Source organism: Eumetopias jubatus, unplaced genomic scaffold, assembly GCF_037043125.1.
Source record: "Eumetopias jubatus isolate StellerSeaLion01/CBP00866 unplaced genomic scaffold, mEumJub1_p1.0 scaffold_12, whole genome shotgun sequence".
NCBI classification, from domain to species: Eukaryota; Metazoa; Chordata; class Mammalia; order Carnivora; family Otariidae; genus Eumetopias; species Eumetopias jubatus.
In genome coordinates, this window is record NW_028274818.1 from 6535946 (window position 1) to 6560606 (window position 24661).

The window sequence follows — 24661 nt, forward strand, 5'->3', positions numbered from 1 at the left end:
TCCTCCTCTCTCCCCGGGACCAGCCGCACTCACAGGCTCCTCTGAGTACGCACGCAGCCCCCAGATGGCCCGCACTCGAGGCTCTGCTGCCGTCTGCCGTCCGGGTGCCTGTAGGCTTCACCCGCAGCCAGCTTGCCGGTCTCCCGATGCTGCAGATGCCTCCCTCTCCCGGAACGCCTGTGTCGGGATCGACCTCTCGCCCCTTCCTCGATGTTCCAAACGGCAGGAACTTGGGTATCTCCTGCCCCAAAGCCCCGCCTATGTTCAGAGATCCCCTTTGCCGTGTGTTCGTGACCTCATTGGCATTCTGCGCTCTTCCCGGGTTGCTGACCTGTGTCCCTGGATGTGGAACAGGGTAGGAAGCAACAGGAAATGAGAGCAGCCAGCGCGAGTGGTGTGGGAAAGAATTGGGTGGTGGGGGTGGGGGTGGGGGGAGGCATTGCAGGCTTCCCACTGAGCAGCCTGAGAATGTTCCAGATTCTGTGAAGTCAATTTCTAATTCTTCCTCCTTTTCTTTCTGTTGTAAGATGGGTTGCCTGCATACCAGAGAACTCATTACATGTATGTTGAATGCGTGGTGGAATGGAGGAATCACTTCATTTGCTAGAGCCTGTGAAAAGAACAGATGTTGGGCAACACCAAGAGGACAGGGCAGGGTTCAGAAGATGTGGCTTCCAGACTCAGGTTTTCTGCTCATGAACCTGAGGAACTTTTCTGGCGGCCATCTTTGGGCAGTGGCCTTCTTCGTTCCTAAGATGCGATGTTTGGTCAGTGGTTGTGGTCCCGAACATTTCAAGCACAAGCATTCCCCTAAAATTTTGTTAGTGAAATATTTCGGAGCTACAAAAATGCATAAAATGCAATGTAGGAGCCACACAGCAGAATTCTCTCCCTACATAATAGTTGTAATTTTAGCTGCCTTTGATTTAGGAAATGGATGACAGCAAAGAGCAGTGGTGCCTTTATAAGAATCTGTATTTTAATTATTAAGAGTAGTATCCATACTTTTAAAATATAGTACCTGTATGAACAAGACACACTGATTTCGTCTAAGGCGATTCTAGATGCCAATGAAAATATGACCGAGTTCTTACAATACGCTTCTGGGACCTAGAGCGTGTTTCTCAACAGTTTGATCTATATTCCGCCAGTATCCCCCCCAAAATGCCAACTTCTGGCCCAACCCCAGATCTGCTGAATGAGCATCTCTGAGGGCTGGATCTGGAATTTTGCTTTTTTAAAAAATCAGGTATGCCAAGTGGAATTTAAAACTTGAGTTTTTGATCTCCTGTTCTACAGAGCTGGGTAATGGCAATGAATATTCCTTCCTTTAAAAAAAAAAAGCTCCTCTGGTTCCTTTTAAGTATTTTGCAGCTTATAGAGATTTTATTTACACCCAACTTTCACTTATAGGTCTGTTGCTAAAATGAGTTATGCTGGACTTGAGGTTGATAGCTAGGAACTAAATGTCTCCACCTAGTGTTCACATGAAACTTCATAGGTATTCCAGAATTTGGATTTAGTACCAACTGTGGTCTTTATCTTGCTCACATTTTTTTCTTTATGATTTGTACACTTTTTAAAATTTAAATTCAGTTAATTAACATAGTGAATTATTAGTTTCAGATGTAGAGTTCAGTGTTTCATCAGTCTTATTTAATACCCAGTGCTCATTATATCATGTGCCCTCCTTAATGCCCATCACCCAGTTACCCCATCCCCCATCACCCTCCCCCAGCAACCCTCAGTTTGTTTCCTATGATTAACACTCTCCTAAGGTTTGTCTCCCTCTCTGATTTCTTGTTTTATTTTTCTCTCCCTTTCATTATGATCCTGTTTTGTTTCTTAAATTCCACTTATGAGTGAGATCATATGATAATTGTCTTTCTCTGATTGACTTATTTCGCTCAGCATAATCCCCTCTGGTTCTATCCACGTCGTTGCGAATGGCAAGATTTCAATGTTTTTGATGTCTGAGTAGTATTCCATTGTATATATATAAATACACCACATCTTCTTTATCCATTCATCTGTCGGTGGACATCTAGGCTCTTTCCATAGTTTGGCTGTTGTGGACATTGCTGCTATAAACATTGGGGTGCAGGTGCCCCTTTGGATCCCTACATTTGTATCTTTGGGGTAGATACCTAGTAGCGCAGTTGCTGGGCTGTAGGGTAGCTCTATTTTTGACATCTTGAGGAACCTCCATGCTGTTTTCCAGAGTGGCTGCACCAGCTTGCATTCCCACCAACAGTGTAAGAGGGTTCCCCTTTCTCTGTATCTTCACCAACGTCTGTTGTTAATTTTAGCCATTCTGACTGTTGTGAGGTGGTATCTCATTGTCGTTTTGACCTGTATTTCCCTGATGCCAAGTGATGTTGTGTCTTGCTCACATTTCTATAGCTTCATATGAATGAACAATGCGAGTCACTGAGCTACCCAGCAGGGTCAAGGACTGCCGTGGTTCCTGAGCACCTTGGCCCTCAGATTTTGGCTCTGTAGGCACAGGAGCCAGAACTTAGGGAGGCAGGGCAGCCCAGAGAACAGAGGTTCCTCTGCAGGATCATTCCCCCATGCCTTACCTCCGACGGTGCCATCAGATGATTGGGAACAGCCTTGACCAATAATGGAGGCTGAATTATTTTATTAAATGAGGTATGGATCAAGCAAAAATTAAGATGCTTAGCAGTGTGCTATGGAATGAGGAAGAATTCAGGAAGTCAGATCTTCTCAAAGTCCTTATGCCCATAGGATGGAATCTAGGTTTTAATAACTTCAGTTGTCGTTCATTAATTAACTTCTGGAATATTTATTTTACCCCTGTGGACAGTGTCACGTTTCCTTCAGGGTCTGTGAATAACCACTGTCAACTGCATGAATTTATTTGACGTTCATTTATCACCCTCTTGTGTCCTGGTGCTATTTTCTTGGGTACAGATAGGTTGTATTTCTTGTTCTCGAAGGGGTGGGCCTGGCCTAGTGGGGAAGTAAACAACCAGTTGGTGGCGAATGATTGTAGAGGCTTGCGGATGGCTGTCATATCCACGCTGATGGCCCAGCCCCATGGGAGGAAGCAGGAAGCGGACCTGTGAAGCTTCGCTGTGCAGACGGCTCCCGGGATAATTCCAGGAGAGAAACAGGAGCTCACCGAGTAGATGGTGGGGGGAGTGCATCCCAGGGACAGGAAATGCAACCGGAAGAATGGAAGAGGGTGGCATGTTTCACGTGCACACGGGAGAGCATGGGAGAGGGACAGAAACGGGCAAGCAGAGCTAACGTGGACCCGCCATGATGAGGGATGTATTTTTGTACTGTGTTTACAGATTTTCATCTTTTTATTGTGGTAAGGTATACATAACATTTAACGCTTCCACCGTTCTTTAAAAACAGCTCTGTGGCGTTTGCTTATGGCATTCACATTGCCCCGCAGCCATCACCACGATCCCTTTGCCAACCTTCTTGGCTTCCAGAAAGGAAACCCTGCCCATACCCGTGAAACACGAACTCCTCCTCCCTACCCCTCCCTTCCCCCAGGCCCTGACAGCCACTGTCCTTCTTTCTGTCTCTCTGCAGTTGGCTACTCTTAGGCACTTGGGTTGCCTCCACCTTTTGGCTCTTGTCAGGGATGCCGCTTTGGCCATGGGCATCCTCAGGTTCTTACTACCTCCGTAGGTAAGACCGCGCCTTCGGTTGAGATGCTTACGGTTTGGTTGTAGAGATGGGTTCGCACTCGTGAAACCGAGACTACCGGCAGAACGTGATTAAAATGCCCGATGGCACGACCAGAGCTTGCCCTTCAGTTCCCTGCCATCACTCCCAGGAAGCAGGGCAGGCCCGTTCTAGGACAGTGAACACAGCCGAATGTAAGCCGAGGACTCGCCCGGCAAGAGCATCCCTATCCGCTTTTGCAAACTGAATCTCCTCTCCTGCTGAAGTCGTGTCTGGGCATCTTGACTCATAACTGTAGGCACGGGGAGGGGGGGAGGCAGTGGGGAGAAGTGGGGCAGAATGGATATCCCAGTGAGTGTGCGGGGCCAGCTTTGGATGTTGCGGGTCAGACAGCACATCCCCAGACAAATTGTTAGTAGACAAGGTGACTGAGGAACAAGGGACCCTGTACAAAATCCAGGAGTTCTTCGGGGAGCTCGACATTGTCATGGAAGTAGACTGTTGTGTGTGGGGTGGTGGTGGGGGTATAGCCCCGACCCTTCCTGACTCCTGAGAAAGTCCTGTTACTTCTGTGTCTGTGGTACAGCCTCAAGCCCAGGCGGGGCTTGTCCCTTCATTAAATACACTCAGTTGGTGCAGACCCCTGCTGCCCCTTTGCAGACGCCCAGTGTGGGGGACGGAGACACACGGGGTCAGGAGGCGGTTCCAGGAGCTGGGGGGTGGGGCGTGGCTGGGGGACAGGGCAGCGCCAGGGACTCAGGGTATGCTCTGTTCTCAGGCGCCCTCAGCCTTCCAGCCGGTGTTATCTCCTGTGGCTTGCTGAGGTTTCCTCCTGGCTCCCGTTGCCCCCGAGCGCCTCCCCCTCCCCAGCACCCCCTTCGCCGGCCCCGCTGGTTGGCACACACGGCGTTCCAACACAGGGTCCCCAGGCTCTGTTTCCAGGTTGCTGGCACGTTACCGCGGTCTTTCTCGTCAGCGGCTCGTGGTCCAGGACACGCATTGTTCCGTTCCCTAAAAGGTCAGCTCCTGGAGGGCTTAATCTGGCCTTGTGGTGGGGCCCCGGCTGGCAGAGCAAACACATCAGGTCAGCCTGGCCGTGCAGAGGGGGAGAGCCGGGCTTGTTGGCGTGGCCTCCAGAGCTGGCCTGGGCTCTGCGGGAGGTGGGAGGCTGGTGGCTCCGACGGGCCTGTTTGTTCCTCGCCCACTGGCAAAGCCTGAGCAGACTCGATGTCTATCCTGCGGGACACAGATGCTTCCTCCTGAGCCTGCCTGCCCCCCACAGAGCAGCACAGCCTGGGAAAAAGGAGGGCTCGTCCCTGTGAGCCCCTGCCCTCTGTTCTCCTGGTCACTTCCCAGGATCTCTCCTGCCTCCAGATCCATCTTGTCTCCCCCAGTGAGCACAATAACCTGGTTGTCCAAGTCACGCGCAGCTGGCATATAAATCAACAGTTTCAGGATAATATTTACCCACGTTCAGATACTCGATTTCCTTTGATTTCTGTAGTTTCCAACAGACCTGCAATTGGAGTACTTCCTCTTGGGCTGGAAAGGGCCAGAGACACCTGCGCACCGGGCAGGGGGAAGGGGGACCGAACGCATCCAGCCCACGAGCTCTTCTAAATGGCCCTTGGGCGGTACTGGCAGCCATAACGGGGCCTGTTTCATGCCTGTCTTGCCCCTCTTTGTGTGGAAGCACTCTGGAGCATTCCACCAGCTGTTGTCAGGAGGGACACCTGCATTGTCACCGCCACCGAGGTTCTGGGGCAGCCATTTGGTCATGCCTTTACGGGTTGGGCCCTGTGCCCACAGAGCCTGGAAGAGCCATCTGGGAGGCTGTGCACAGAGATCGGATGAGAGGCAGTGTTCCAGTTCCAAAGAGGACGTTGAGTTGCATCTTCACTTCTTAAGACTGGGATATTAAAAGCCATGGCTTGTCAAGACACGAACTCTAGAAATAATGTTTCAGATACGCAGGCCAGGTGCTGGCCGGGTGCCTCTTGCCAGCCTTGCCTGGGGGTTGGGGGGGATCCTGATTCTTAAAAATGTCCCAGAGACCGTGCAACCAATAGGAAGGTGGACCAACAAGAAAGACGTGATCAGCTACCAGATTCTTCTGGAAATAGAGGACCTCTAAGACGGTTTAGCAGGCAGTGTGCTCTCTAAAACGGGCTGGGGGAGGGACGTCGTGCCTTCTAGACGTGGACACCTAATACTTAATGTTATTGCTGGAAAAGCAGAAGGAAGAAGTACATGGGGCTTGTGACTGAACTTCTGGAAGGAACCAAAGATAAGTCATGGAGGACTGACCGGTATAGGGCTGGTTTCATCCATATCTGGCATTTCTGGGACGCGTAGGCTCTTACCTCCCACCCAAGTTCTTTGACATGCACCGCTCTGCACACCTTTGGCTGGCAGGAACAGCCCTGATTTTAGTGACTTGTGGCCACGGGAGGCACCGCGGGGGTTGTGTTGACCGAAAGCCCCAGTGAGCAGAGGTAAACGCAGGTGTGGTCAGATGTAGCCGGTTCACCCGTCCCGGTGGGCATGGAGCCAAAGTGGGCTGACCTGTGGATTCCTCTACTGGCTCTCCCACCCGAGGTAGTTCTATTTGTTGAGCACTGTACCTGAGTAGTAGGCACAGTCTGATGACCTGCTGCGGATCACAGCCAGGTCCTGAAGTGCACGCCAGACACGCCGTAGCCTTCACCAGCTGACAGCCACCGCCCTAGAGAGGGGTCTGATGCACGGCTGAGGTCCGGTCCTGAGCCACACTCCGGTCCAGCACGCTTCTCCCATGCTGTCAGACACACTTGCTCCGAAGCAAAGTCTGAACTTGATGTTTTCTTTCTCCTGCATGTCTGCTGCTCTGGTTTGCTTTTCTTTCAAGCTCCCCTTGGTAAAAAAGACAGCTGTTGACAGGGTAGGAAGAGTGACCACCAGAGTGGGCAGTAATGTATGTATGTTGCTGTCACTGGAAACTCACATCAGCTGTAGGCCAGAACCTGCCCTGACAATATAAAGAAAAATATCTTGCTTCAGTTGGGTTGTGTCCTTGTCTCCAAGAGGCAGCCAGCCAGGGGGCATCAGCACAGACGGTACAGCAGAGTAAGATCGGCTCAGATTTCAGGGGAAGGGAGAGAATGCAGACAGGTTTGGAAGCTGTGAGTCGAATCCTTAAAATCAGAGTATTGGCCAATAGAAGGTTCTGGATTTCTGGTGACATTGTCAAAGCAGGTTATATTTTCATCTTGTTAGGATGGATTGGGTTCATTTCTATCTACACAACTAGTTAGAAATAGTTAGGTACTAGATGTGCAGGTGAGGAGCCGCTTGGCTGGTGGTGTGGTGGGAGAGAATGTTGGGTATAAAAAGTCCCAGAGAAGAGGAGCTGCGGGTTGGAGTAGAGATCTTGGCTCTGGGTCTTGCATAATCATTGTTTAACCTGTAGCCCAGATGTTTCATTAGCTTGGCAGGGAAATTTGCGAGGTGCTGCTCCCAAGATGGGGACCAGATGAAAATGACTTTAATAAATTGGACAAGGGCTCAGAATGAAGTTCAGTGAGGAAAATGTAGAATTACACCAGCCATTACAGATGTCTGCACAGGCATAAGAAATGGCTAGAAATGAGCAAATGGAATGGAAAAAAGTCTGGGGATGAGGATGAGGCCATTTCCCACCAGTAGGTAGGGCTGTGGTTGAATCAGCAAGAGGGGTTGTGAGGCAGTGCCCTCCCTTGTAACTATCATTAAATCCTTTCTAGAATATTCTCTAGACTATTTCAGGCTAATAGGGCTGTGGGTAAACTTGGAAACTGACCTACAGATAAAGGAATTTGGGACTTGAACTTACGGAGAATAACTTAGAATTCATAATTTTTTAATATGTAAAAAAAAAAAACAAAACCAAAAAAACAACCACCCTGATTTGAAGACTGGTACCAGCTCTTCTTAATCTTCAGTGAAGATGGAATTGAGTTTCCACAGCATTTGCACAGACACAGGAAAAACCTGTTAGTGGAGGTCGTTACACATCAGAATGAATTTTTGAGGGAAGGTTCTGGGTTTCTGATGAGGTTTTGAAGGCGGGCTCGGTCTTCATCTCGTTAGGATGGATTACCCCATTCCACAGTCGTCCCTGATGGCTGGGCGCTGACCCCGAGACACCCACCTGCCTTTACATCCCGCGAGAACCTGTCTGTGGCCCTCTTACCAGGCCAGGAGCTAGCCAGGGCCATGTAGGTGCGCTGATCTAACTGGACTGTGCTTCTTTCTCTCCCCCCCCTGCAGTATGAGTTTAAAGCCAAGAACATCAAGAAGAAGAAGGTGAGCATTATGGTTTCAGTGGATGGAGTGAAAGTGATTCTGAAGAAGAAGAAGAAGGTAAGGGGCTCTGACCCAGAAGCTGGTGAGGAGGGGGGCAGGGAGGTAGGCATGGGATGCCTCGTCCTGCTAGGCTGCTCCCTGGACAGAACCCTTCCTTGTCTGGGGAGTGGTGCGCCCGGAGCAGCAACAGTGTCGGGAGGCCACAGTTGGGGCAGACAGATGAGGTGTGGAGGCTAGTGGCCTCGTCAGCCCCATGGCTCCACATCCTGGCGTCCCGTGGGCAACAGGGCTCTATCTCCTGCCATCCTTGCATTTTGTTACCTGGACCTTTGAGTCTTGAGCTTAGGAAATACTTTAAATTCAAAGTGATGATGAGCACGAGGGTTTGGCAGGAGGGTGGATGAGGAGGCTTTCTTAGCAGCTGTGCCCTTCTGTCGCGGGAACGACCCTCAGTCCCACCCAACCCCACCGTGTGTCCTGTAGATGCTGCTTCAGCCTGTCTCTTGGAATAGTCCCTCGAGACCCATCTGCCCCTGCTCTTCTGTGTGCAGGAAGCCTGGGCTGTGGTCAAGGTTGGGGGCAGGTGGGGAGGGACCGAGCCACTTGGGGGGCATTCCTCTGACCTGGGGTGACGCAGGAGAGTGAGCGTACGCTGCTTAAACGCGTGGCTGTTTTTGTGTTACTTGTACGTGTTGTGGGAGGAATGATGTTAACCCCTGGGAAGAGCTAGGTGTGCACATTGGCAGAGGGGAGAGTGTGTGTTTCCAGAAAGAAATGGAAAGGGGCTTTGGAGGATCGAGGATATGGGAGGAGTCGTCTTGTTTCTCTGTTTCTTGACTCTGCTGGTACCTTTTTTGTTTACAATAGCTTGGTTTGATGCGTGTTGGTGGTAGCACCCGCACAGACTAACGTTACATAGACCTCTCAAGTTGCTTTTGGTTCTGAACCTGAGATGCTGTCACTCCAGATGGGCACCAAGGCAGACCTTGAGTGTGGGGGTTAGGGAAGGTAAAGACAAGTACATAGCCATAGGGGACATACACTTGGAGAACCAGGTGGTTGAGAGAGATGTTGAAGGATAGTCGTCTTGCCAATCCAAGGATTTAAATCTGCTCTGTGTCCTCCTCACAAAAACATTAGCCAGTGTATGATTGGGCACTACGCAGTGGTGGGGGTTTCACTGCTTCCTCAGGTAGCCCATTTTTTTTCTCTGAACAAATGGACATTTACAGAGGTCTTCCATGTATTTTTTTTTAAAGATTTTATTTATTTAGTTGACAGAGACACGGCGAGAGAGGGAACACAAGCAGGGGGAGTGGGAGAGGGAGAAGCAGGCTTCCCGCGGAGCAGGGAGCCTGATGCGGGGCTCGATCCCAGGACCCTGGGATCATGACCTGAGCCACAGGCAGACGCTTAACGACTGAGCCACCCAGGCGTCCCGAGGTCTCCCATGTATTAAAGCAAAACTTGTTCTCTTATGCTCCCTAAATATCTTCAGGGGTGGTTCTAGAAAGTGTTATGGCTATGAGGTTGAAATTATACAGGAAAAAAAATAGAATATGATGATACCGTTGGTAAAATTCACAAGCAGTAGGGAATTTGTAATCACTTCTTAAATGTTTTTGACTTTATAAACCTCTACAGTGGGACCAGAGTCCCCATCTGGTTCTTGCTCCAGGGCGTGAAGGGGGAGGGTGTCTCTTCTGCCCCTCCCCCGCTGCATGTGCTAGCACACAGTGGTTAACCGTGGGGCAGTCTGTGGAATATCATCCCCTTAAAAGTCCCTGAGCAGGAGAGTTCCTGAAGCCAGTTAAATAAATCACGGATGATGACAGTGTGAATTTAAAAGTGAGAGTTACCCTCAGAAAAAAAACAGGCCAGTGCAACCCCAGCTCATGACTCAGGCAGCCTGAGTCCCAGCCTGGCTTTGGTCACCCTGTGTCGGGTAACTTGACTCAGCCCTTCGCGTGACAGCCCTTCGTGTGGCTTAGGGCCCTTATGTCCCGTCTGATGAAGTAGGGGTTGTGATGTGGGGGCACTTTCCGGATTACAAGATGCCTCCATGCCCATTGCATGCATCCCTGCCTCAGACCTCCTGGGAAGGGCTCGGGGACACGGGGTCAGCTTTCATGGCACCCAGTCCCCTCGGGAAATCAGCCACTCAAGTGTCCTCACTCCGCTGCTCCCCGGCCAGGTGCTGAGCAATCAGCATTCCAGAGTCCAAGACTCACACCGACAGAGCTCAGAAGAGCCTCATTCCTTTATTTACTTTGAGACATGGAACAGTTTCCCAGGCCAGATAACTCACATTAGCCTGACAAACCTGAAAAGCATGTTTTCTCTCTCCAAGACAGGTGACGTGGGAAGGGAGACGGTTAGAGGTGGTTCGGTGAGCATGAAATGGAGTAATGGAGTAAGTCCACTAACCATGTGGCAAGAATGTTTCCTGGTCTCTGGCTCCACGATAATTGGGTCCCTTGGATGTTCGTAGGGGCCTTGTTGGTCCCATGCTGTCCTGGGGTCGGTTCGACAGACTCTGCCAGGGTTTGACTTCATCACTGACTTCTGTAGTTTTCTGGCTGACCATCCCTGCACCTCCCCACAAGCCCCATGCACGCACACTTCCAACTGACATCATCTTTCGGGTGGGTTCCGTTTCACGATCTGCTGTCCTGGGGCTTATTCTGTCCCTCTGACTTGGTCCACGATGATGGGACTTTGTGGTTTTGCCCTTAGAGGGCAGTCTTGCTCCCCATCTCCCTGTGTCCCCAGGTATCATGTACCATACGCAGCAGCATCAGCCCCGTTCTTTTTCTTTTCTTTTTTTTTAATTTTTTCTATTAACATATAATGTATTATTTGTTTCAGGGGTACAGGTCTGTGATTCATCAGTCTTACACAATTCACAGCGCTCACCATAATACATACCCTCCCCAATGTCCATCACCCAGCCACCCCATCCCTCCCACCCCCTCCACTCCAGCAACCCTCAGTTTGTTTCCTGAGATTAAGAGTCTCTTATGGTTTGTCTCCCTCTCTGGTTTCGTCTTGTTTCATTTTTCCCTCCCTTCCCCGATGATCCTCTGTCTTGTTTCTCAAAATCCTCATATCCGTGAGATCATGTTACTTATCTTTCTCTGATTGACTTATTTTGCTTAGCATAATACCCTCTAGTTCCAAGCATGTCATTGCAAATGGCAAGAGTTCAAATTTTTTGATGGCTGCATAATATTCCACTGTGTGTGTGTGTGTGTGTGTGTGTGTGTGTGTGTGGTGTGTGTGTGTGTGTGTGTGTGTATACACCACACCTTCTTTATCCATTCATCTGTTGATGGACATCTAGGCTCTTTCCATAGTTTGGCTATTGTGGACATTGCTGCTATAAACATTGGGGTGCATGTTCCCCCTCGGATCCCTACATTTGTATCTTTGGGGTAAACACCCAGTAGTGCAATTGCTGGGTCATAGGGTAGCTCTATTTTCAACTTTTTGAGGAACCTCCATACTGTTTTCCAGAGTGGCTGCACCAGCTTGCATTCCCACCAACCGTGTAGGACGGTTCCCCTTTCTCCACATCCCCGCCAACATCTGTCGTTTCCTGACTTGTTAATTTTTGCCATTCTGACGGGTGTGAGGTGGTATCTCATTGTGGTTTTGATTTGTATCTCCCTGATGCCGAGCGATGTTGAGCACTTTTTCATGTATCTGTTGGCCATTTGGATGTCTTCTTTGCAGAAATGTCTGCTCGTGTCTTCTTCCCATTTCTTGATTGGATTATTTGGTTTTTGGGTGTTGAGTTTGATAAGTTCTTTATAGATTTTGGATACTAGCCCTTTATCTGATAGGTCATTTGCAAATATTTTCTCCCATTCTGTCGGTTGTCTTTTGGTTTTGTGGACTGTTTCCTTTGCTGTGTAAAAACTTTTTATCTTGATGAAGTCCCAATAGCTCATTTTTGCCCTTGTTTCCCTTGCCTTTGGCGATAATTCTAGGAAGAAGTTGCTGCGGCTGAAGTCGAAGAGGTTGCTGCCTGTGTTTTCCTCAAGGATTTTGATGGATTCCTGTCTCACGTTTAGGTCTTTCATCCATTTTGAGTCTATTTTTGTGTGTGGTGTAAGGAAATGGTCCAGTTTCATTCTTCTGCATGTGGCTGTCCAATTTTCCCAACACCATTTGCTGAAGAGACTTTTTCCATTGGACCTTCTTTCCTGCTTTGTGGAAGATTAGTTGACCATAGAGTTGAGGGTCCATTTCTGGGCTCTCTGTTCTGTTCCGTTGATCTATGTGTCTGTTTTTGTGCCAGTACCATACTGTCTTGATGATGACAGCTTTGTAATAGAGCTGGAAGTCCGGCATTGTGATGCCGCCAGCTTTGCTTTTCTTTTTCAACATTCCTCTGGCTATTCGGGGTCTCTTCTGGTTCCATACAAATTTTAGGATTATTTGTTCCATTTCTTTGAGAAAAGTTGATGGTATTTTGATAGGGATTGCATTAAATGTGTCTAGGTAGCATAGACGTTTTCACAATATTTGTTCTTCTAATCCATGAGCATAGAACGTTTTTCCATTTCTTTGTGTCTTCCTCAATTTCTTTTTTCTGAGAACAGATTCTTTGCCTCTTTGGTTAGATTTATTCCTAGGTATCTTATGGTTTTGGGTGCCGTTGTAAATGGGATCGACTCCTTAATTTCTCTTTCTTCTGTCTTGTTGTTGGTGTATAGGAATGCCACTGATTGCTGTGCATTGATTTTATATCCTGCCACTTTACTGAATTCCTGTATGAGTTCTAGCAGTTTTGGGGTGCAGTCTTTTGGGTTTTCCACATAAAGTATCATATCATCTGCAAAGAGTGAGAGTTTGACTTCTTTGCTGATTAGGATGCTTTTTATTTCTTTTTGTTGTCTGATTGCTGTGGCTAGGACTTCTAATACTATGTTGAATAGCAGTGGTGAGAGTGGACATCCCTGCCGTGTTCCTGACCTTAGGGGAAAAGCTCTCTCAGTTTTTCCCCATTGAGTATGATATTTGCTGTGTGTTTTTCATAGATGGCTTTTATGATATTGAGGTATGTACCCTCTATCCCTACACTGTGAAGAGTTTTAATCAAGAAAGGATGCTGTACTTTGTCAAATGCTTTTTCTGCATCTATTGAGAGGATCATATGGTTCTTGTTCTTTTTTTTTAAATTAATGTATTGTATCACATTGATTGATTTGTGGATGTTGAACCAACCTTGCAGCCCAGGAATAAATCCCACTTGGTTGTGGTGAATAATCCTTTTAATGTACTGTTGGAGCCTGTCGCTAGCATTTTGGTGAGAATTTTTGCATCAGTGTTCATCAGGGATATTGGTCTGTAGTTCTCAATTTTGATGGGATCTTTGTCTGGTTTGGGGATCAAGGTAATGGTGGCCTCATAAAACGACTTTGGAAGTTTTCCTTCCATTTCTATTTTTTTGGAACAGTTTCAGAAGAATAGGTATTAATTCTTCTTTAAATGTTTGGTAGAATTCCCCTGGGAAGCCGTCTGGCCCTGGGCTCTTGTTTGTTGGGAGATTTTTGATGACTGCTTCAATTTCCTTAGTGGTTATAGGTCTGTTCAGGTTTTCTATTTCTTCCTGGTTCAGTTTTGGTAGTTGATACATCTCTAGGAATGCATCCATTTCGTCCAGGTTGTCTAATTTGCTGGCATAGAGTTGCTCATAATATGTTCTTATAATTGTTTGTATTTCTTTGGTGTTGGTTGTGATCTCTCCTCTTTCATTCATGATTTTATTTATTTGGGTCCTTTCTCTTTTCTTTTTGATAAGTATAGCTAGGGATTTATCAATCTTATTAATTCTTTCAAAGAACCAGCTCCTGGTTTCACTGATCTGTTCTACTGTTCTTTTGGTTTCTATTTCATTGATATCTGCTCTGATCTTTATTATTACTCTTCTCCTGCTGGGTTTAGGCTTTATTTAGCATCGACCCCATTCTGCATATGAAAAAACTGATGTTGAAAAACCTTAAATATTTTTGCCCAAGATCATACCCTACATAAGGACACCTGTGTGCTGAGGTGTCACCTGGCAGAGAAGCCAGTCTCCTTCCACTGAGTAATGAGAGCTAGAGAAGCATCTTCCCCAGGGAGCCCTTGGGACCTTGTGACTCATTTTGAAACTCCATCCCTGGTAATTGCTCGCATGGGTTCCCCTCCAGCTGGCCTAGAAAAGAGGTGATCTAACAGGTCTTTCCTCAGTCTGATTCTTCTGACGCCAGGCTTGGGAAAGGGAGGCTTCCCATCTTGTTTTCTCTACCCCTGCCTGGTGTCTGTTTCAGGCATGCTTTTGATTCAGATAATCACAGCGTTCATTTATATCGCCTCGGACAGATGTGTGCACATTCACAGCAGTCAGCCTCTGTGTCATTTGGTTCCTGCATGGCCGGCCCCTGGTATCTGAGTGTGCTCACACCACCTCACTCTCTGCGTGTTTCTCCCTGTGTATAGAACTAAGAGGGGCCAAGTGCAGATGTGCCACACTTGTCTCCAAGGAAATGGAACAGTCTGCAGATTTGGGTGATGGCCATCCTCATCAAGGTTAAGAACTGGAGCTCTTGCCCAGTAGCTGAGGGTGTAGAAAAAGTCATGGCTGATATTAAGTCGTGGGCACAGGTAGAGGTCCAGCCTGACATCCTCAACTCATTCGTCAGTGTCTGTGCTGCCCTCCGTGGTCAGAATATTGACTTGTCCCCTCTGCCTGCAAACACATTGCCTTGCCCTGGGTTAGTGTGCATGCTGGCAGGAGCCCTTGGCCGAGAAGAGAAGACCTGGGTCCTCGTCCTGACTCTTCCCTTCCTGGCTGTGGGGTCATGGGCAGGTTATTTTGCCCCTCTGAGCTTCAGCTGTCAAGAGTTGGATCAGGTGATCACCTTCACTTCACCCTCTGGAATGCTCTGCACCAGCTCTGGAACCATGCATGCTCTTCACTGATCGTGCATGTGGGTCACCTGTCCTTACTCAGGTCCTTGAGAGCCTCCTGGGTTAGAGATGAAGCAGACCCTAAAGGCCAGGTGGGTTTATGCGTTGTTGCCTCCTGAGCCTCTCGGGCGGGATGGGACCCCCTGCCTCTCTATGCCTGGTGAATGGTGGGATGCTTCCTGGCCAGGGGAGAGAAGCATGTTTACAGGGATTCCCTGCTCTCCCAAGAACTTTTTAAGGGCAGGGGCCATTGCTGTAAGGCCAGCACTTCCTCGGGCACCTGGCCCGTGTGGTGTGTTTTCAGTTATTGTGGTTGTTGGTTCGCTGGATGAGTGAACGTGATTTGTGATGATGTCCTCAAATCAGGAAGAACTAAATACTTAGCAGTTGGATCAAATGAAGTCTCATTTGTTACTTTTGGCTATCACATTTCCTCCCTCTTTCTCTTCTTGGCAACTTGCCTGTTTGAAGACGCAAGGAGAGCCTTTCCTGAGCTTCGAAAGGCCCCAGTGGGAGTCACTCACTTTGGTGGTATTCTCAGTCGGACTTGCTCAGTGACTTCGGTCTGTAGGGCCTTGATTCCAGGGTAGGCCATAGCCAAATGTTTTGCTATCATCTCTCACTGAGATGTAAAAAATATCTTTTTGGTTTTATTAACAAGCATCTAAAAATGCTGTCCTCTTGAACTGAAGCCAGCAGATAATGAATCTCAGATTCCTAGGACTCTTGGTTGATATTTGTGGTGTGAACCCCACTATTAAGTGGCTTTGTCATCTCCCAATCGTTACATTTTCTTCAACTCCCAGCCAGGCCCATGTAATGGGCTTTGCTGTGTACATAATAATGATCAATTATTATAATCCTGGAATCCCACTACAGCGCTATTTGCTAGGGAGTAGACTTCCGAATAAGAAAGATTAGTCCTGAACTTCATCCAAAGGGTTTTTCTATGAAAGGATCTGAAAGGCCTCAGTTTCATGTGATTTCTCTTGTACACCAGTAACTTAGTTGGGATCTCCTAAGGATCTCCTAACATATTCTAGAAAGTTCCATCGTTCTCATTAATAACTTTTCATTGTGTGTCTGCTGTGTTCAAGGAACTGAGTGGGATCTATAAGGGTATTAGACATGGACCCTTTCCAGCAAAATTACTTTTAATGGCATTATCTGCATATGTAGGTCTATTATAGCTCCAGAATTGCATTACAGTTATTTATCTCATTCCCCCATGGGCTGAGCCTTCAGGGGCAGGGACCATGTCTTTTCTCTAATCCTATTTCATCTGTTTGGGAAGGTAGAAGACCAGAGGGACCAAACTCATGAAAGGAATTACACGCTAAGATGGTAATGAGAATAGCTAACTATAGTAACTAACGCTGATATTGAGCACCTGCCATTTGCCGGGCCTGTTTGATGCTCCGTATACTTATTAAATGGTCATAACCATCCTGTGAGGTAGGTACCATTCTTATGCTTGTTTTGCGAAAAAAGATTGAGCAACCTGCCCAAGACCTCGCATCCCATCAGAGGTGATGTCAAGGTCTGAATCGGGTCTGTCCCGCTCAAATAAGTAGGTTCTTCCACCACTGTGTTGCCGTGTGTATACTCATCTCTTCAGGCTGCTCGGAGAAAAGCTACTGTACAGGAAATGCCTAATTAGTTACTCTGAGGTCTTTAACTTCTAGCCTGTACTCTGTCGCCGGGATATCACCTGGCAGGAGAACTAGTTTCCTGCCCAGAGAGTGGCATTAGTTTTTCGGGAAACACAGACCTCAAATCTAATTGGGTAAGAAAAGGAGGCAGTTAGGATTGTAGAACCAGAATTTAGGAGAAGGAACTTCAGAAATGATCTAGTCTGCTCCCGTGGATGGTTAGATTTTGGTACCAGAGGACAAGAGAGGGCCAGTGACTGTCCCAGGGTCACCCCCACAGTTACTGACGGAGCCAGGACGAAACTTTGTCCAGTCTTCCTTCCCCCGTGTCACGTTTTTAGGCCCTCTTTATTTTCTGCTCATTTTAAAACATGCACATTAGGAATTGTGTACACTGTGTGAGGATTTATGAGCACTTCAGTTTTGAAATGTGCTCTCTGTATCCATAGGTGATGCCTGAGGATGAGTGATAGCTGTATTTTCAGACGAACCTTGTTCTGTCTGGAAGCATGGAGAACTTGTCAAACTGAGTTAAGAAGGCCTTTGCAAGGTTGTGTTGTGTTGTGTTTTCTGAGAAGTCCCCATTGCTGCCAGGAGCATGAATAATGGTAAAGCTTACAGACTCTGTGATGTGTCTAGGAAGTCAGTGCCAGTACAAATTCTTCTCCACTTTGGCTTCCTGAGGAAAAGCTTCAAAGATGCCCTATCCATTTCTGGGCTCTAAGGACGGCTGGGATAATTATCCCAATTCTTTCTTCTGATTTTGGCACTGTTCCAGGCAGACCTACCTCTGACGTCATTCCCACATCACATTCCCTGCCGGCAGATTTTGGAATGTCAGAATGGCTGTAACTTTCCATGGAACACTGGACATTTGCACTCATTAGGTAAAGGACATGCTTACCCCATTCTTTGGTCTTCTAAGAGCATACCGTGTAAGCCCTTGACCATTTGCAGGCGGTGGAGACTGACATTCTCTGATTATATCACTTGGAGTGGCAAGGAGACCGTAGGGCACAGAGGTACACGAGTTGGGTTTCATTACCACCGGGCTAGGTGAACTTGGTGGGGGAAGTAAGTGAACGTCTCTGAGCCTTAGTGTATTTGTCTTTTAAGGTTGCGATCAATTTTGATAACGTGAAGGAAGCATTATAGAAATGTTATCAAATGAAGGGAAGACTGGAGAATTTTTTGTGAAGATAGAAAAGGAAGCAGCTAAAAATGACTTGCCTGTATCTTTTCTTTCTCACCCTGTGTTATTCTAAGTCCTCCAAAAAGCACATGCCAAGATGGGATCCAGTGCCTGCGAGAGAAGGTGGGGAGGCCCTGGGCAAGGCTGGGGTAGCTGTCACATTTCCGTGTGGGTCTGACTGCGAGGGAAGGAGGGGAGGGCGGGAGACCGTCTCTTAGATGGCAGTGTGCTCTGAGGAAGGTGTGGCAAGGCTGTCAGGGAGTCCTGAAGCCAAAGCCATGTGTGGGGGGCCTCCTGTGTCTCCCAAGGATGGGCCTGCCCCAGCATCCCTGCACACTCTTCAGCCCAGAGCAGGACCCTTGCTACACTGATGGTGGGTTCCAGAATGCCACAGGTGGGACCCTTGGTTGAACTCCCTGTAATTGGAGGTCTTGGGGCACCTTCTGTGACGACAGCGTCCTCTCTCCAGAAAGTTTTGACTAGCCAATAATGTGACGCAGAGCCTTCCTTCAAGTTAAGCTGCTCTATGGTGTTGACTCTTTAAATTACCTTGGAGTAAGGAATTCATAAGAAGAGAGGGGGAGGGGAGACTGGTGAGGGAAGGAAAGGCATAGAGAGAGACAGGTTAGTCAACTCTAGTTCAGAGGCCTCCTGAAAGGCTCAGCCATGCTGTGAGTGTCCTTGGCAGGTGCAGAGGGGACACTAAGGAAGGAGTTACGGATGTACATGTACAGGATGGGAGTCTGGCAGAAGGCCCGACAGTCACCCCTAGGGCACTCCCTGTCCACTCGCATTCCTTTCTGTCTGCGGAGCTGGTGAGGGGGTAGGTCTCCATCTCCCTGGGCCTCGCTGATGGGCCTCACTGCTGTCACCGCTTGGGCTCTCCGTGGTGCCAGTGAGGCCCCGCCTGAGCCTGGACCTCAGGTTGAAGGAGGCTGAAGACCAGCTCGTTCCATCCTGCTGGTCATCCTGGGCTGTTGGCGGTAAACGTGGCCGTGAAGCGCTCTCTGCCTCAGAGAGGTGCTGACAGCTTCAGGGATGCACCCCTCTCCTTCCCTCTTCTCTGCCCCTTGCTTCTCCTCTCCCCTCCCATCTGGACTTGAAATGTCTTCATTTTCGGGTGTATCTTGGAGACTACAGCCCATTCAGGACAGTGGGTGGCAAAACTGAAAATTTCTTCATGTAGCTTCCAAGACTCCCAAGCCCCGCATTTCTAAGCATTTAAGCAAACAGTGGTTTCAGGGATAAGTGGGAGCTGTGGGAGCTTCTGAAGGTCATGAAACTAAGTTTCGCTGTAGGTATTGTTCTTTAATAACATTGCTATCCCATGGGTCAAAGCCAACTTTGATTTATAACCCCGTGAAGATGGTAGGTCATTAGTTTTTCTTCCTGTTTTCCTTCTCTTGTTAAGAACATTTTTTTTTTCCTAAAATTTTTTCCTTCGAAGAATATTTATTTCCATGTAGAAAAGTGAGGAGGGGGTGATTTGTGTGTGTGGCTTTTGTTTTGGGTTTTTTTCCTCTAGAACATTTGAAAAAGAGGAGGTATGTGAAATGATTTCAGAGCAAGAGAGAAGAATCAAATTGCTCTTAAGATCCGCCAAGCTTCCCTGCGAGTTAACACTGTTCATGGTACTTCATTGATGCTCAGTTGTACCAGAAAACACACACTGGTCTATAAATCAGAACTGGGTTCTCATCTTCACCAGACTGTAAACTAGGGGGACACCTTGCTGGGGTCTCTGCACTGCTCAGGGTCTTATTTGAAAGATGGTGGCATAGAAAGGATAGAGAGTCCACTCTACCCCAGACCCTTTGACTTACCTTGGTCCCTATTTTCTGATCCCTTCATCAGTTTTATGGATGCATCCAAGGATTCCTGCAAAATTTTCAAAGGGAGAGGACTAGATTTTAATGCAATTTTCAGAAAAGGAAAATAAGTAGGTGGAAAGTTGTTTATTTTTTGGTCAGGATATTCTCTAGGGGTGCAGGGTATCTCTTAAAAGTATTTTCTGAAATGTTGAGGTTTCAATTGAAAATCACTTGCTATAGCAAAAATGAGGAAAATCTCAGATGGATAAAAGAGAGTCAAGAGATGGCAATACCGAGATGACAGATGTTGGAATTATCTGACAAGGATGTTAAGGGCCCCATCATTAAGATCCTTCCATGAGCAATTACACTCTTGACACAGAAGAAGTAGAAAAGCTCAGCAAAGAAATAGAAGAAAGAAGAGCCACATGGAAGTAATAGCACTAAAACCTACAACTGCTGAAATAAAATCTACATGAATGGGCTCAACAGCAGAGGGGAGGTGCTTTCCCCAAACATTGCTAACTGAACTGAATTAAGACTTCGGTCAGGATACATGGTCATAAATATAGATGTGGTTTAATATAATATTTAATTATTTAGTATTTATATTAAAAGTTGCCCCCAAATCACACCATCTTTGAAACATCCTCTTTTGCTGTTTAAAGAATTCCCATGGTGGGCGCCTGGGTGGCTCAGATGGTTAAGTGTCTGCCTTCGGCTCAGGTCATGATCCCAGGGTCCTGGGATCGAGTCCCGCATCGGGCTCCCTTCTAGGCGGGGAGCCTGCTTCTCCCTCTGCTTCTGCCTCTCTCTCTCTCACTCTCATGAATAAATAAATAAAACATTGAAAAAACAAAAGAATTCTCATGGTGAACACTTATACTCTGTATTTAAGATAGGCATCCAAGTGATGAGTTACTTTGCCTCTGAAAAATCTCAGTGTGTCTGTTGGAAGCTGGCCTGATGTGTGCCGGGAAGGTGGTTATAAGGCAGCTGAAAAAAACGACCAACCAGTCCTTGCTGGGCTAAGAGTATCACCACTGGAATGCGGAAACGAACGAGTCTCTGCCAATCCCACCACCTGTGAGTCAGTAAGGGATTCAGGCCAGAGGACCGGGCTTCAAGGGGGACACTGGCAAATGGCGTGGGTACAGACAAGTCAGCTAGTGTAGTGAGAAGTCCAGAAGACTGGTCTGGTGAGGAAAGAGTGCAAAGCCTGGGATTATTTAGTATAAAGAAGAGGGCCTGGATTGGCTGTATTTCTACATCTGGAGGGTTCTCATTTAGAAAAAAGATGTAGTCTCCTTGTGTCTGTGTTTGCTCCAAATGGGCCATTCGTACATTAAAAATCTCACAGGGCAGTGCATTCTAGGAAGGCCGCTTTTGAAAAACTAGTTCTTAAAACAGAGTTTTCTTGTCTGTAAAATAGCATCTGGTGTTAAATGCTTGTAAACCAGTCGAAAATGCACTTCTGTGGGCTGGATTGGGATTGACTCAGACTTTGGGGATGAAATGGCCTGCGTGGGTGGTGCTGTCTGCCAGGTGCGTGTGGGGTTCTGTGTGAGTGAGGCTGATGGACACATGCTGCCTAACGTCTCCAAAGGGCCTGAACAGAGTCTCCCCTGGCCCTTGGTGGAGGCTTGTCTTCCCACCCCGGTGCTTTGGGAGCCTCCACTCTGAGCTCTCTGAGAAACCCACAGAGCGGTAGGCGCTCATGAAACGGTAATTAATCCGACGCACGCTCTCTTGCCTTCACTGTGCTTGATCATCTGTCCTGGAGAGAGGAGTGTGTTCTTCCCCAGTCGTCCTGGACAGCCCTGCCTCTGTGGCAAAGGCCAGTGGAGGGGGCAGGGGTCCCTGTTCCTGCACCTGGCGGGGGGGGGGGCTGGGGGGGACCTGGGAGGGTGGGGGCAGCTGCTGTCCTGGTGCTTCCTGAACGCATGGGGGTGCTGCTCACCTCATCAAGCCCTTGGGGTCTCCGGGACTGCCCCTGAACCCTCTGTCCCTGTCCTCATCCCCAAAGGTCTCCTTTGGCATTCACAGTTGGGTTCACAGCCAGCAGGGCTATCCTCTTGGGTAACTACAAATGTACTAGTAACCTCTCCAGGCTTGGGTCTCACCGTCTCCCCTTTAAGGAAAAGAGGGTGGGAGCTGCATTTCCTGTGCTTCTGACAGTTCACAGCTTTGCCTCCTTCTTCCTTGTGGTCTTCCTGCTTCTCCCACTTCTCTGGAGTGATGTGTAGTCTGCTTGAGGTCCTCGGGGGTGGCCTTGGCTCCCCCCTGTCCTCTGCGGCCCGGAGAGATGCTCTTCTTAAAGGTCTTGAAGGAAGCTGCTCAGACCAGACAGGACGTTTCCCACTTGTCCTTTGGAGCACTGAGCTCCAGGCCTCTTAGAAGAAGTCAGGCCAGGAGCTGATGCGTGTGTTTGCATAAGTATTAGTAGCGCACCGTGTGCCCTGGTTCTGTAGCGGAGGACAAGCCTAACTTATTCATTTACAGCTTCTTTTATTGCAGAAAAAGGAGTGGACGTGGGATGAGAGCAAGATGCTGGTGATGCAGGACCCTATCTACAGGTAAGAGTCCTGCCCCCCGCCTGTTGGCCCCTGGAGGTGTCAGGCTGGTGGGGCCAGATAAATTCAGATAAATTTCTACGGCTTTTCCCTTCTGCGACCCATTGTTTCTATACATGTAAGTACAAGAAGCATGTCTACCTTATCTTTAAGCTCGAGAGGAAAATTCTTCTTAGGCTCAATTGCACTATCTAGAAACGACGAAGGATTTCTGCTTGGTGTTTGGTCCGAATCTTTTGGTCGTAATTTGAAACTCTTCCAAGTTGTGCTAGTTTTATCTTCACTGAAATTTTATAGTTGCATATCTCTTCTACCTCTCTGCCCCTTCAGAAACTGAGCGCAGATAAAGGGTTTGTGATCTTCTGGGAAAGCAGAAAGTCACACATATAATCCCTAGAAATTGCTTTCACAACGAGATTGGTAGGATTCCTCTAGAGATTAAACGTGTACTACCTGGGCAGAGGAATACCTGGGAGTCACAATACAGAGCACCAGGGTGCTCCTTGGACCCACCGTGGGACCTCAGTTCACCAATGTTCCTCTGGTGTCGTGGACTCCGCCGACCAAGCCTCACCCACCCCACCCCTACCTCCTTCCTGTTTTTTTCACCGACAGAATGGGTATTAACTCTTCCTTTGGTATTTGGGGGAACCTAGAGCCAAATGACTTGCTTCGGTCGACAAAACGGATAAAGGTTGAGACTCCACTGCCAAGTTGGCAACATGGTGGCCCTGCCTTCTAGTCAAAGAGTGGATGCCTGTGAAATGGAATTTCCATTCATTCAAGGAAATATACGAATGTGAAAACACTCAGGTCAGGTGCTGTGCTGGATGCTATGCATCCAGCTTAGTCAGTGGGTGACTGAAGTGAGTCAGTCACGGTCCCTCATTCTCGGGCAATGTTAGTCTGGAGGGAAGCACATCACTGGGGCACAGGACCTTGTGTCTGACAACATGAGTTTCTTTCTCTGGGTTCCTGTTGTACTTTTAGATGTTTGTGGAAACAAGTGTTCAAGTGTGTTACTGTCACTTAAAGTCTTTTGCTGGTAGACGATGAGGCTCTTGTGGGGGAAGGACTATGCCCACCTCACTTTCGTATTTCTAGCATCAAGCCAGTGTCTGGCCTGGATGCATCATTTAATAATGTGTGATGGGTGGATGGAAAAATGCACTCGACTAATATCTGAAAATTAACTTGAGTGTTATGGTGATTCACAGGAGGGAATAATCACTTTCTACTTGAGTGATAAGGAAAGGCTTCAGGAAACAGATCGCATCAGAACTGGGCTTGCAGGATGTGAATGGATGAGCCCCTCATTTGCCTTTTGTAAAGGGAAGAATTTCTTGGAGTGTTTTTGTTCTTTTTTTTTTTTTTCCATAATGATACCGTACACATGCAAAGCCTGTGCTCCTTGTGGATGCTGCTCATGGACTTGAATCAACCTTTCCTGGGTTGAAAGAAAAGGACTTTCCCCAAAGTTTTAACAACATAGCCCAAACAAGCTATCAGTTTTAGTTTTTATAATAACTTTATTTTGAGGTGTAGTTGACCTACAAGAATTGAGCATATTTAACGTGATTACTTTGGTAAATTTTGACCTATGTGTACACTTCTAAAGCCATCACCTCCGTCAAGATGACGAGCATATGTCACCCCCGAGAGTTCCCTTGTGTGCGCACCTGTAACCTTTCCCTCCCGCTCCTTCCCCACCCCCCCCCACCCCCGTCTTGGCCCATCTCCCTCCTTCCTGCCCTCCACATCCCCAGGCAACTACTGATCTCCTTTCTGTTTTTCCACATGAATTTGTGTTTTTTTAAATTTTGTATAGAGTCGTACACTGTATCCTTTTTCTGGGTCTGGCTTCTATCCTTAAGCATAATTATTCTAAGAATCACCTGTCATTGTATGCATCAGTAGCTTATCCCTTTTTATTCCTAAATGGTATTCCACTGTACGAGCCATTCGTACGTTGGTGGACATTTTGGTGGTTTCCAGTTTGGGGCTATCAGAACAAAAGCTTACGTGACTGTTCAGTACAAGCGTCTATATGGACATACACTTTCATTTTTCTTGGGTGAACACACAGGAGCAGAATGACTGATTATATGATAGGTTTTTTTTTTTTTTTGGTTGGTTTTTGTTTTTGTTTTAAAATATTTTATTAGAGAGAGTACAAGCAGGGGGAGGGGCAGAGGAAAAGGGAGAAGCAGGCTCCCCACTGAGCAAGAAGCCTGATGTGGGGCTCGATCCCAGGACCCCGAGACCATGACCTGAGCCAAAGGCAGATGCTTAACTGACTGAGCCAGCCACGCACCCCTATTTTTCTTTTTTTCATGAAAGTGCCAAACTTTTCCCAAGTGGTAGAACCGCTAGTGGAGTTTGAGACCTCCAGTTCTTCGTGTCTTTGCCAGCGTCTGGTATTGTTAGGTTGTTTTTTTTTTTTTTTAGCTCTTCAAATACATGCATATTAATATCTCACTG

At 47.7% G+C, this 24661-nt stretch overlaps 1 protein-coding gene across 2 annotated transcripts in view; it reads left to right on the top strand.

Annotated features, from left to right (window-relative positions):
* LOC114210452 (carboxyl-terminal PDZ ligand of neuronal nitric oxide synthase protein) overlaps window positions 1-24661 on the top strand; it is a 274259-nt gene that overhangs the window by 181293 nt on the left and 68305 nt on the right. The window contains exons 3-4 of one of the 2 annotated variants that reach the window (XM_088016860.1): window positions 7957-8049; window positions 22110-22183. In XM_088016860.1, coding sequence (XP_087872986.1) covers window positions 7957-8049; window positions 22110-22183 — 167 coding nt within the window. The remainder of the gene's footprint in view (window positions 1-7956; window positions 8050-22109; window positions 22184-24661) is intronic. The other variant, XM_028104724.2, reaches the window with a different exon arrangement.